Raw genomic sequence first — 12,110 nt, forward strand, 5'->3', positions numbered from 1 at the left:
CCCTTCGGATCAGGTCCCTGCAGGTGCCCGTGGTAGTGGTAGCGCGCGACGGCCCCGGACCCCCTGGTCGGAGTGCGGGTGTGTATGCCAGAAGGTCCGGAGGACACGTGGAGGAACCCGGACTCCTAAAGGGGGGAGGTCCGGGACTCCGTCCGTGTGATCTAAGTGCTCCTCCTGGTCGGGCACGTGACGTCGCCGGACCCTTCCCCCAGTGGGAGACGGGTCCGGATGGTCGGCGGGAGCAGTACCGAGCCTGCCTTGTCCGCGTCGCAGGTCCCGAGGCGCGTGCTACAGTGTCCGGGATGGCGGAAAGGTGACCAGAGTCAGCGGATGGGACCCCGGTCACATCTACTGTGGGTAGTGGCGGCCTGACATCGCCCGTCCTTTGAGCCGTGGTGGAGTGGCTGGCTTTTAATGCCTTCGTACGACAAGCGGTTGGGCGGCGGGGCCGTTTGTCCCTTGTGCCGAGAGGTGGCCTCGAGCGAGGCGGAGATTGCCCACCTGCTCGAGGGTAGATCCGCTACCCTCGAGCGAGGCGGAGATTGCCCACCTGCTCGAGGGTAGATCCGCTACCCTCGAGAGAGGCGGAGATTGCCCAGCGGGCCTGAGGGACCCTCGAGCGAGGCGGAGATCGTTCCGCGGGTTCGAGGGGGATGCGAATGGGCCGTATGCTGGGCTTCTTTGAGTCCTTCCCTTTCCTCTAAATGAGAAGTAGGCCGTGGGCCTTCGTGGGCTTAGCCGTCTTGTCAGGTGCTTGCGTTTTTAAAAGCGGTCTTAGTACCCAATTAGGGTGTCCCTAATTGTGGTACCCGACAAGTGTTGTGTGTGTCATCAATCGCCAAAACAATATATTGAAATATGGCATGAGAGGCCATTTTCGCTATAGGCATCAAGTTGATTATTCTAAGACTAGGACTTTTCCAATTTCCTTGTTGATTATTCACCAATGATATTCAGACACGTAACAAAGACCAGCTCACCATTGTTGACTTAGGTCACATCCGCCTTGTAAAAACGTTCCCATGTGGAGACCAACAAGTCGCCCACGCCCCTCACCATTGGACTTGTCTAAATGTTTTCCTATCAGTATGATTCTACCCTCAATATATCTCAATATTCAGGAATGCCTGTCCACCACATCCATGTGATTCAATCAAAGGTAGGTTGTTACAGAAGCTAAGCTCAATCTTTGCTTGTCATACAACAAGTTCAGACATCTAGTATCCCCTGTATTATATGTGTAATTTAACACGTTGAATTTCCTGAACAGGGAAGGGGCACAACAGATGATTGAATCCTAATGGCAGAGATTGTCACTTCTGCTGTTGTTCAAGAGACAGTTAGCCAAGTTCTATCTGGTCTGGTTCAAAAATATGAGGAGAAAGAGGAATCAAATGTGATCAGAAACTTGGAGAGGCTAGAGATGGCACACATCAGGCTGGAGGCTGCTCTTGAGACATCAGAAAAGTGGCAAATCACTGATGCCTCCATGTTGCGTTGGCATAGGAAGCTCAAGCTTGTTGCTCAAGAATGCGATGAAATGCTGCACAAATGCAAGCTTCGTATTCTAGAAGATGAACAGATGGAACAAGAGGTAAGGAGTTCCTCTGTTGCTAAACGGGTTGTGCATGCTACCAAGTCATTTGTTTGCTCCTTACTTAACTGCAATAGTAACGAATTGAGCAGATCCATTACTCAAAGGTTTGAGTGGTATGCTGATGGGGCTAGTCAGTTCCTGAGATTCATACAGTTTGGTAGCACGCCAAGGTGTCACATGACCTTTCACTCCCTTGTCGAGAACCTTTTTGCAGGCAAGGAACTACATCATAAAATAGTTAGGGGAATCGAGTACCCTTCATTTCAATTTTCATTGGTGCCTATCATCAGTCAAGTACATGGAATAGAGGCTATCCTGGTACTTATCCAGAATGATGGTACAGCAGAGGGTAATATCTACTTTAGAATAACAGTACAACTTTCAGAGTGTACAGACATAGTTGGGATCGCAATTCGGTGCTTGCAGTTGTTGGCCCCTCATCTCAAATGTACAGTTGAAAATTTTAGGAACGAACTTATTCAACTACTTACTCAAGATCTGTCATGGATGCCATTTGTTTATTCCTACCAGAAAGAACAACTCCATTTTCTAATACTTGGGTCTCAATGGCTTCGCCCGAACCCATTACGTTGCAAACAGAATGTTCGGCATATTAGCAGCTTACAGATGGCAGGACCATTAGAGTTTTTTCTGGAACCAGTACTTGAAGTGAATTTGCACTGTCATGTCTCATTGTCTGTATCCAACAAAAAAAGACCTTGCTATCTCAAAACATGATTTCTCTGCAGGATTCTCCATATCTAAAAGCCGGGATTCACTTTGCACCCCACCGCTCTCCGAAAGACATGCTGCCTGCAAATAGAAGTTCTGAAATAGTAATGATAGTCGGCGAGGATCAACATTGTTTGAGTGTAGATGTTACCTTGGAACAACTAGAAGAGATCATGATTCCAAAGGCAATAGATTACTTCTACCGGAATACTAAAGCAACAATTTACAAAATGATTTGGAAGACTAAACATAGCTCTGCACTTATTCAGGTTGAGAAGGCAAGCATGAGCACACAGAAATGTTTTGGGGGGCCTAGGAAAAGAAAGCTGTTGCAAGGACAGGAAGAGGAGCTTATAAGTGAAAAATGTATGATTGCTCACTTGTTCGACTCATGGCTTGCACATGTGCCCGTTCAACTAATAAGTGCGTTCAAGGACTGGTTGCAGAAGAAAAGGAAAGTTAGTAGCACTGCAGCAATACCTGAAATTCTAAATCATGTAACATAGATCTATAAAGGAAACAATGAAGGAATAGAAGAAAATATTGGAGTTACTAATTCATAATTGAGGACAATCTACCAAGGCATCATAGTATAGACACTATCAGAATTCAGAGCATGAATATGGTCAAACTGTTGAAATACAGGGGTAATCGAAGCAAAGTTAACAGCATCAAGGTTGTAGAGTTACATGTCCAATATTTGTGTCATGTTGGTCATAATTAAGAAGTATGTTGTACATTAATTAAGAATACTAGTGTGACACCCACTCTTTGGAGGATTTTCAATGTGTGGTTGATATGTTGATCTTTGTCTTCCAATAGCTGATTATATGAATGGGTATTACTACATGGTTTTCGATATACCTTAAATGCAAAATGTACTTACTTGTTTGCGGAAGTTGGGGCATGGGATTAAAAAAATCTATGCATGTTTGAACGATGAGCCACTAAAATCGTAGAGGACATTACAAAATTTCATTATTGTCAGTTTCATCATGGGCTTGTCTTTGCTCAATAATTTCATTGGTGGAGATCACATGAATTCAGAAATTAAGAAGGTCATATCAAATATTTTAATTTTGAAGGGTCGATTTGCCTCACATACAAATGTTACCACTATTTCCCAACGCCGTCAGCACAGCACTTTGGAATCCGGAGGCAACCTTGCCACTCATGTAAGGTCCCAGTGGAGCATCAGGTGCCAAACTACCATGGCTTGCCACATATCATCTGATGTCTCTCATTGTGTTCGTGATCGTGCAGTCATTGCTGGCTGACGGTGTTTTTGCAGATTCCTAACAGAGATCTCTTTTAAGATAATTGGTCCTGAACAGATGCATTGAGACTTACTGCACATCATTTATTCAGACATTCAGAACATTTACATGTACTAATTAGGAGTGGGAAATGTTCTAACTGGTTGAATGTTCACTGTTAAAGCCCACAGAACACGACTGTTTGATCGTTGATGGACTGTTTGCAGACTCTGAACTCGGCTAGGCATTTGTAATGCCATTTCAGTGGACTCCACCATTTCATCAACCAAAGCAGTTCTCCGAAGTTGATATCGAGGTGACATTAAAATGCGGTCGATTCCAGTGCTACATTTCGTAGAGTTGCCTCTCAAAATCACCTAGGTCATTCATTTGTTGTAAGATAAAAACAGGGCACAGAAAGAAAAGGCGTGGCATACAGTAGGGTATTCTTTTTTTTCTTAATTTCCTGAGGGAAATATTCAGAGTTTTGATAATCTATGTCTGACTGAGAAGCTTTGACAATTTTTGTCCTTGAACATTTTTATAGCAGATTTTTACTATTACCCTCGCACAATCTCACAAATTTTGATAGCATGATTTTACTTGTGTGTTCTGTTAGCTGAGCAGAGCAGAGCAGAGCAAGAAAGCAGCGTGCCGCCAAACCTGAAGCTCTGAAGCTCCGGGTAGCAGAACCCCCGTAGGGGCGGCCCTTCGGGCCTAACTACGTCTATCTTCTCTTTGTCATCACTTGAACCTAAAAGCCTGAGAATGGTCATCTTAACAATCATATTAGTCCAAGTGTTGTGTTGTCTATATCAATCACCAAAACATTATATTGAAATATGGCATGAGAGACCATTTTCGCTACAGCGGCGCGCACCTGCGGCCAGGAAGGCAAGGTGGCTTTGTGTGCGTGCGGCGGCGGGACGCCAACCGCGGCGGTGCAGCTGCGCCCCGGCAATGCGGCGCTGGAAAGAGAGGGGAAAGGGGTCGGAGAGGATGAGGAGGGCGTGGGGAAGCTCACCACGAGCTCTATTCGGGTGGAGGTGGACCGGAGCAGCATCGAGGCCGGTGGGCGGCGGCGCCTCTCGTACGTGGCGTTCGAGGGGGCGTCGAGGCGTCGAGGGAATGCGCGGAGGTCGAGGTGGCGGGTCGAGGAGATGCCGCGGCGGCCGGAGCAGAGGGCGCGAGCGTCGTCGAGGCCGGCGGCGCAGTGAGGCGGCGAGGTGGACGATCGGAGGCCGGCGGCAATCGCGAGAGGAGGGGGATGGAGGAAGAAGGGCCGGGTCTTAAATACCCTAAGCATTTGGCACCGGGTGATAATTTCAACCGGTACCTAAGAGCTCCTTAGGTACCGGTTGCAGTTCCACCCAGTGCCTTAGTGAAGTCTTAGCCACAGGTTGCAGTTCCACCCGGTGCCTTAGACCCAACGGGTGGGAATGGAATTTCCCTTTGGCACCGGGTGGAGAAGCAAAACCAGTGCCTTAGGTCTTTGAAATTTGCTTTGTAGATTGCTGGCGGGATGAGATCTGAATCCCTCGATAGCTCAATGGTAACTCTGTGTAATTTGTGCACCGCCGCCACGGTTCGAACCCGCGCCCAACCCTTTTTTTTGGAATTGCCTGCCTTAGGTACCGGTTGATAATTCTAACAGGTACCTAAGGCTTTCTTTTCTTTCCCCATTTCTTGTTTTCTAATAAATCTGTTAATTCACTAATAAATCTTTTAATTGCCTAATAAATCTGTTAATTCCCTAATAATAATAAATCAAATAATTGCTACATAATAAATCATTTAGGTGCATAACTAATTATTTTAATTGCATAATAATCAAATAATTGCATAATAAATCATTTAAATGCACAATAATTTTAATTGCTATATAATAAATCATTTAGGTGCATAACTAATTATTTTAATTGCATAATAAATCATAATAAATCAAATAATTGCATAATAAATCATTTAAATGCACAATAATTTGAATTGCTACATAATAAATCATTTAGATGCATAACTAATTATTTTAATTGCATAATAAATCATAATAAATCAAATAATTGTATAATAAATCATTTAGGTGCATAACTAAATGTTTTAATTGTATAATAAATCAAATAATTGCATAATAAATCATTTAAATGCACAATAATTCTAATTACTACATGATAAATCATTTAGGTGCATAACTAATCATTTTAATTGCAAAATAAATCATAATAAATCAAATAATTGCATAATAAATCATTTAATTGCCTATTAAATCAATTCATTGCATAAGAAATCTGATAATGTTCACAGAAAATATTATAAGACATAATCATTCAACTAAGGGAATATTAATGATGGTTCGCTTTACAATCGTCACTTCATTATAGTCATGACGTGCGTACAGAGCCTCCTCTTCGGCTAAAAGAATACTTGTGTCAACCTCCACTGCGAACGGAGTCATATCTTCAACCTTATTGTATTCTTCTTCATCTGTGACATCGTCGCTCATCTCCGGCACCTACAAAACTTGATTTATTCCTGGACTTGTCCTTTCTCGGTTTGCTAGGCATGTCCTGCACATAGAAAACTTGAGTGACAACTTTAGCTAGGACGAATGGTTTATCTCGATAGCCAAGCTCTTTGAGGTCTACCATTGTCATTCCGTACTCGTCGATATCGACACCTTTTCCTGTGAGTTTAACCCATTGACAACGAAATAGAGGTATCTTCAACGGCCCCATAGTCGAGTTCCCAGATCTCTTCAATGTAACTAAAATATGAGTTTGTTTGGTCACTAGAGTCGGTGGCATCTATACGGACACCACTATTTTGATTGGTGCTCTTGTTATCTTGGGCTCTTGTATAAAATGTGTAACCATTAATTTCATATCCTTGATACATCAGGATTGAATTTGCCAGACCCCTGGCCAGCCAAGCTAGCTGCTCATGAATTTGATAGTTGGCCATGACTTCCTTCTGCAACCAGGTGGCGAATGTATCGTTATGATGTTTTGTAATCCATGTCTCAGACTTCAAAGGGTATATGCTTCGCACAATTTGCATGTGCTCCTCCATGTATGGAGCCACCAAGGCTGATTGTTGCAGAACTATGAGATGTGCTTTGCTCAACGTGGCATGATCTGTGGCATTTACTGATTTTCTTCCAAGTGTGCCCTTTCCAATCAGCCCCCCCTCATGACGTGATACTGGAATCCCAATTGGGCAGAGTTCTTCCACATAGTCAACACAAAACTCAATGACCTCCTCTGTGACGTAATCCTTCGCAATGCTTTCTTCTGGACGAGCCCAATTACGAACGTATTTCTTTAGGACTGCAAAGTATCGTTCAAAAGGGAACATATTATGAAGGAAAACAGGACTGAGAATACCAATCTCTTTGACCAGGTGAACTAGAAGATGCATCATAATATTGAAGAATGATGGAGGAAATATCATTTCAAGACTGACTAAACTTTGGACAACATCCTCTTGTAGACTGCTTAAACTCGATGGATCGATTGCCTTCTGAGAAATTATGTTGAGAAAGGCGCATAGCTTTATAATGTTGCTCGAACATTAGCTGGTAGAATACCTCTAAGTGCAACTGGAATCAATTGCGTCATCAACACGTGACAGTCATGTGATTTTACGTGTGCGAATTTCTTCTCTTTCAAGTTCAGTAGCCTCTATATTCGAAGAGTAGCCTGATGGGACCTTGATACTGTTCAAACAGTCGAACATACTTTGCTTCTCTTCCTTACTAAGAGTGTAGCACGCAGGACCTAAATAATGACGTCCTTATCCCTTTTTTTCTGGATGTAGGGCGGCCCGTTGTTTCATACATTGAAGATCTTGCCGCGCTTCCAATGTATCCTTTGGCTTACCGTAGACACCAAGGAAGCCTAGAAGGTTCACACAAATTTTTTTGTTAGGTGCATCACATCAATTGCGTGGCGGACATCTAAGACTTCCCAATAAGGTAACTCCCAAAAAATACTCTTCTTCTTCCACATAGGTGCCCGTCCGTCATCACTCTGCACTGATCCGCTGCCGGGTCCTTTTCCAAATACTACTTTTATATCTTTGACCATTTCAAACACCATTTTCCCACAACGGTTGCCTAGGCTTGGTACGATGATCTGCCTTTCCATCGTAGTGAGCATGCCTCCTCCTTAATGGGTGCTTGATTTGGAAGAAAATCGATGATGACCCATATACACGATCTTCCTACAGTGCTTGAGGTACGTGCTGTCAGGTTTTCTTCTAAATAATGGGTGCATGCCCTATAACCTTATTGGATTGTCCGGAGAGGTTACTTGGTGCTAGTCAGTCGTTGGTGGTACGAAAAGCAATGCACGAAGGTTAAAAATGATCCACTGCGTGCGCATCCCACATACGAACACCCTCCTCTTTCCACAACAATAGAAGATCCTCAATCAGTGGTTTCAGATACACATCTGTTGGCGCTCTTTAAGTACCCATTTTACTATATGATTAGGAGTTGTTTTGGTAAATTCTTCGGGATGATTCATGTACTAACCCGCCACTTGGCACCCGAACTTGACCGTTTTCGATTTTGTCCTGGATTTTGGAGCATGTTCCACAACAAGATTCATGTACTAAGCCTCCTCGTGTGCGAATCGGTCTCAATTTTTGGTAGGTGCGAGATAAGGAAATTTCAAACCTGTGCCTTATATATTTCGCATGCCAAAACCGAAGAGATTTTGGACTTCTCGTCCAAGTCTTTTCGGGACATAAATAGAGGGGCAGGGTAGATCTATTCTCTCATACTTTTCAATCTACACCACCACCTCGAGAGAAGACGTCGACAATGGCCGGTTCAGCAAGCGCAAGAGCCATGATTGCAGCAATGGAGATCGAGGAGAGGGGTTGGACGCCTGACACCCCCCACGCCAAAGACGCCTAGCCCCATCTCGGCAACCGGTGCGCAGCCCCCTCCTTGTTGAAGCAAAGCGATGTGAAGCGAAGGCCCCTCCGAAGAAATTCAATACCCAAGCTCCGGTATGAGCGTCGGATGGGAAGGGCCGTCAATGGTACAACGAGAGGCTAGCTCAAGCCCCAAAGGGTGGTCGTCGTCATCAGCAGCAGCGACGAAGACGAAGGGAGAAGGCGACAAGACAAAAAAGCCACCCGCAACCTAGGCATTCCTTGCGCCTCCTCGGAGTCAAAAGAAAGAACTATATCGAGCACACCCCGGAAGCCGAAGGATTTATGCGGGGGACAGCGATTGGGAGAGCATCATGAGCCCTGGTTCATGGGGTGCCACGGTCGTGACTACGATTGATGATTGGCCGGGGCTGAGCTGAAGAGAAGAAGAAAAGAGGAAGAACGACCCTCCGGAGGGATAGCCGCAAGAAGAAGAAGGACGATGACGAACCCGAAGATGACAGTGCCAACAGCGGCAGGCATCACTTCGGGTGCTGTTTCAAGTGCCGCAATGAAATCGCGGATCTCCGCGCCACCATCGATAGGTGTCACGATCAAATCATGGCAATGGATCAAAGAATAGACGACATCGAGAGCTTGGCCAAAAAAGACTACAACTTCCTTGTCCGCAATATAAGGAAGTTATTCGGGATGGTCGGAGATCTACAAAAGCAAGGAGGAGGGCGCCCAAGATGCAATTGCCCGAGGTGTTGAGACCACCAGCGAGCGTCACACCCGTCTTTTATATCATTGCGACGAGGACGCCGCATAATCTAAGCATGGGGGGAGGTGTGACGACTCCTAGATTGAATTTTGGTCTTTGTTTACTCGAAAGTTCGTCGTGCGAGTGTGCTTTATTTTTCGCATGTGTGAGAGTGAGTCTTAAATTAGTGTTGAGTCATGAAAACAAAATAAAAAGAGTCTTTATTTTTGTTGGATCGTGCAATTTTATTTATGCATTCAGTTTTACATTATTTTCTTTAAAGCAATTGTTCATGAGCGTTGTCTTGAAATTTATTTCGTATTTGTGGAGCTTAGTAGATTATTCGTCTATGTTAATACCCACACTTGAGCTTTGATCTAGCACTTGGTTTTGATTACGCTTGCGAGTAAGGCATGATTTGGAGGACTTTAATTTCATAAAAATAATAAAACCCCTACAAACATAAGGTTGATCAAGTCCTTGACAAGTCGAGAGTAAAAATCCTGTCATCCAAAAGCTTTATTCGTTCCACCATAAGTATTGGATGTACATTGAGTTGAGTTAGGATATCTTTCTCTTGGGAGTTTTAATTTCAAGCAATGATCATGTCCGTATTTTTCATCTCTGAATTGCTAGCCATGTCAATATTCGGTAATGAGAATTCCTCATTGGAACAACTCATGAAATCTACCGGATTCCAAAACCCGAACCCGAGATTATCTTGTTTATTATCGTCTTCCTTGACCACAACCCAATTGTGAGGATACGTTCTGTTTCTGCGCATGATTTGCATAAAACATAACTTTGGGATGAAGAAAGGAAGGAGTATTCAAAAGATGGACCGAATCCGACCTGGGAAAGCCCCAGGCCGGCCGGCCTATACCCCTTGAGCCGGCCGGCCTAGGCCTCTCTGGTCTCGGTTCGGGCTCCAAAAATTCAGGCAGACACTTCGGAGAATTGCCTATCTATGTTTATAGAAAGTGTCCTATGAAAAGGTTCGGAGAAGAGAAAGAAAATTCGGGAGAAAGAAAGAAAGAAAAAAAAATGTATGAGAAGAAAAAAAAATGAAGGGATTCTATGGTTAGAGAAGTGCAAAGAGATATTACCTTGTTGTTGAGAACAATATCCTCAATTCCAACCATGTGCAATCCGACAACGAGGACGATGCTTGTGCCTTGAAGTCAATCTTTTGTATGCCTTTGCACATGTCCACCATTCTAAATCTTCTTACCCTTGAACCCTTTACATTATGGAGAAACTCTCATGATCATTGGCTCGGAAGATAAGCAATCATTAGAAGGTTTTCTTAATTTGACAATATATGTATATACTTTGCTAAGCCTCACCTATAGCCCCACTTTATACTTGAGAGACTTTCGGGAGATGAGAGCTTGCAAATAAAAATAGGATAGCCACTTATATTGAGAGACATGAAAGGACTTGTGCAAGAATCTTTGGTCTAACCTTTGTTGCAGGGTATTTTGCTTCTAAAAACAAAGAGAGAGAAAAACCTCCAAGGATGGCAAGAAAAGCAAGTGTTGTCGATATTCAAGTTGCCGGCTAAAGGTAAGAGTTGTGGAGTAATATGGATGAGTTTTTAAACGCCCATGATATGATTATCCTCGCTGCTCCTCTGACCTTTGTTTGAAGAAATATTGTTAGACTTGTTTGCATAAGTAAATTTTGCAGTTCAAGAACTCTTGAGCAACCCATTTGATGATTTGATTTGCTCAAGGACGAGCAAAAGCTAAGCATGGGGGGAATGTTGGCGCTCCTTAAGTACCCATTTTACTATATGATTAGGAGTTGTTTTTGGTAAATTCTTCGGGATGATTCATGTACTAACCCGCCACTTGGCACCCGAACTTGACCGTTTTCGATTTTGTCCTGGATTTTGGAGCATGTTGCATTTTGACAGGAATTTGGACATTTTCGGAGATGTTTTGACGCATGGTTACAACTGGGCTAAGATGAGGAATAAAAGGAAGAATCAACACGCAAAAGATAGGACCGAAAGGGGCCAGAAAAGGCCCAGGCCGGCCGGCCTGGAGTCCTTGGGCCGGCCGGCCTAGCCCTTTTCGGAGCCCAATCGGTCTCGGTTTTCTTCGGCACGAAGTATGCGTCAACCCTAATCTAGTTTTACCAAAACCCCGACCATATCTGCCTATAAATACCCCGAAGCCGCCGTCAAGAGGGAGCACCGCAGAAGGATCGGAGGGAGCACCGCAGAGGGATCGCAGAGATCGCAGAGAAGAGCATCCAGAGATACATTCGAGTTAGACACAAGAGAAAGGCGACACCGGAGGCCTCATCCCTCGGCGCCGCTGCAAGTTGGAGGACAGCAAGGGATCCATCCCTTGCCGGAGATTTCGTCACCATGATCGACTACGCTTCGCTTAGCATCATGGGGTAAAGTCCTCGTTTGTTCATGGGGTTGTAAGGAGATCTTGAGTTGTAATTGCCGAATCCTTTAGGAGATTGATCTATCACGATTCTTGTTGATGATGCTTTGATGCCTAATAGTTCGCGACTTGGCTTTGAGTTGCTTTGCTCTTGCATGGTTTACTTAGATTACATCAACTATCGTGTCTTGTTGATTCGTTACCGATTATCCTCGTGTAGTGACAGTATGCGGGAGGGAAAGGTTTTGATCTTGGAACACCTTTGGTAGATTAGATCCGTTCTTCGTTGCTTGGCGATTACATCTCTAGTGATCCTAGACCCTATGGACAAATGCTCTTCATATCTTGTGCACATCTATCATTGCTCACTAGTCTAGATTAGATTAAATTGGTTAGATTAGATCTATTTCACACTCAATCATTCAATATAGATCTTTACCAACATCATTAGTGCTTAGTTAAGCATAGTAATACACTTGTTC

At 44.0% G+C, this 12,110-nt stretch overlaps 1 protein-coding gene across 1 annotated transcript; it reads left to right on the forward strand.

Moving 5' to 3' along the window:
* The first annotated feature begins 829 nt into the window (after nucleotides 1-829).
* On the forward strand, nucleotides 830-3,247 carry LOC120659262. The gene is made up of 2 exons (XM_039937343.1): nucleotides 830-1,159; nucleotides 1,271-3,247. Exon 2 carries the CDS (start codon nucleotides 1,301-1,303, stop codon nucleotides 2,333-2,335), a length of 1,035 nt encoding a protein of 344 aa, XP_039793277.1. The 5' UTR covers nucleotides 830-1,159; nucleotides 1,271-1,300; the 3' UTR covers nucleotides 2,336-3,247.
* The last annotated feature ends 8,863 nt before the right edge of the window (nucleotides 3,248-12,110 follow it).

The sequence above is a fragment of the Panicum virgatum genome, chromosome 2N, assembly GCF_016808335.1.
Source record: "Panicum virgatum strain AP13 chromosome 2N, P.virgatum_v5, whole genome shotgun sequence".
NCBI classification, from domain to species: domain Eukaryota; kingdom Viridiplantae; phylum Streptophyta; class Magnoliopsida; order Poales; family Poaceae; genus Panicum; species Panicum virgatum.

Coding starts and splice junctions, on each gene's coding strand:
- LOC120659262 (XM_039937343.1), top strand. CDS start 1,301: ATGGCAGAGATTGTCACTTCTGCTGTTGTTCAAGAGACAGTTAGCCAA.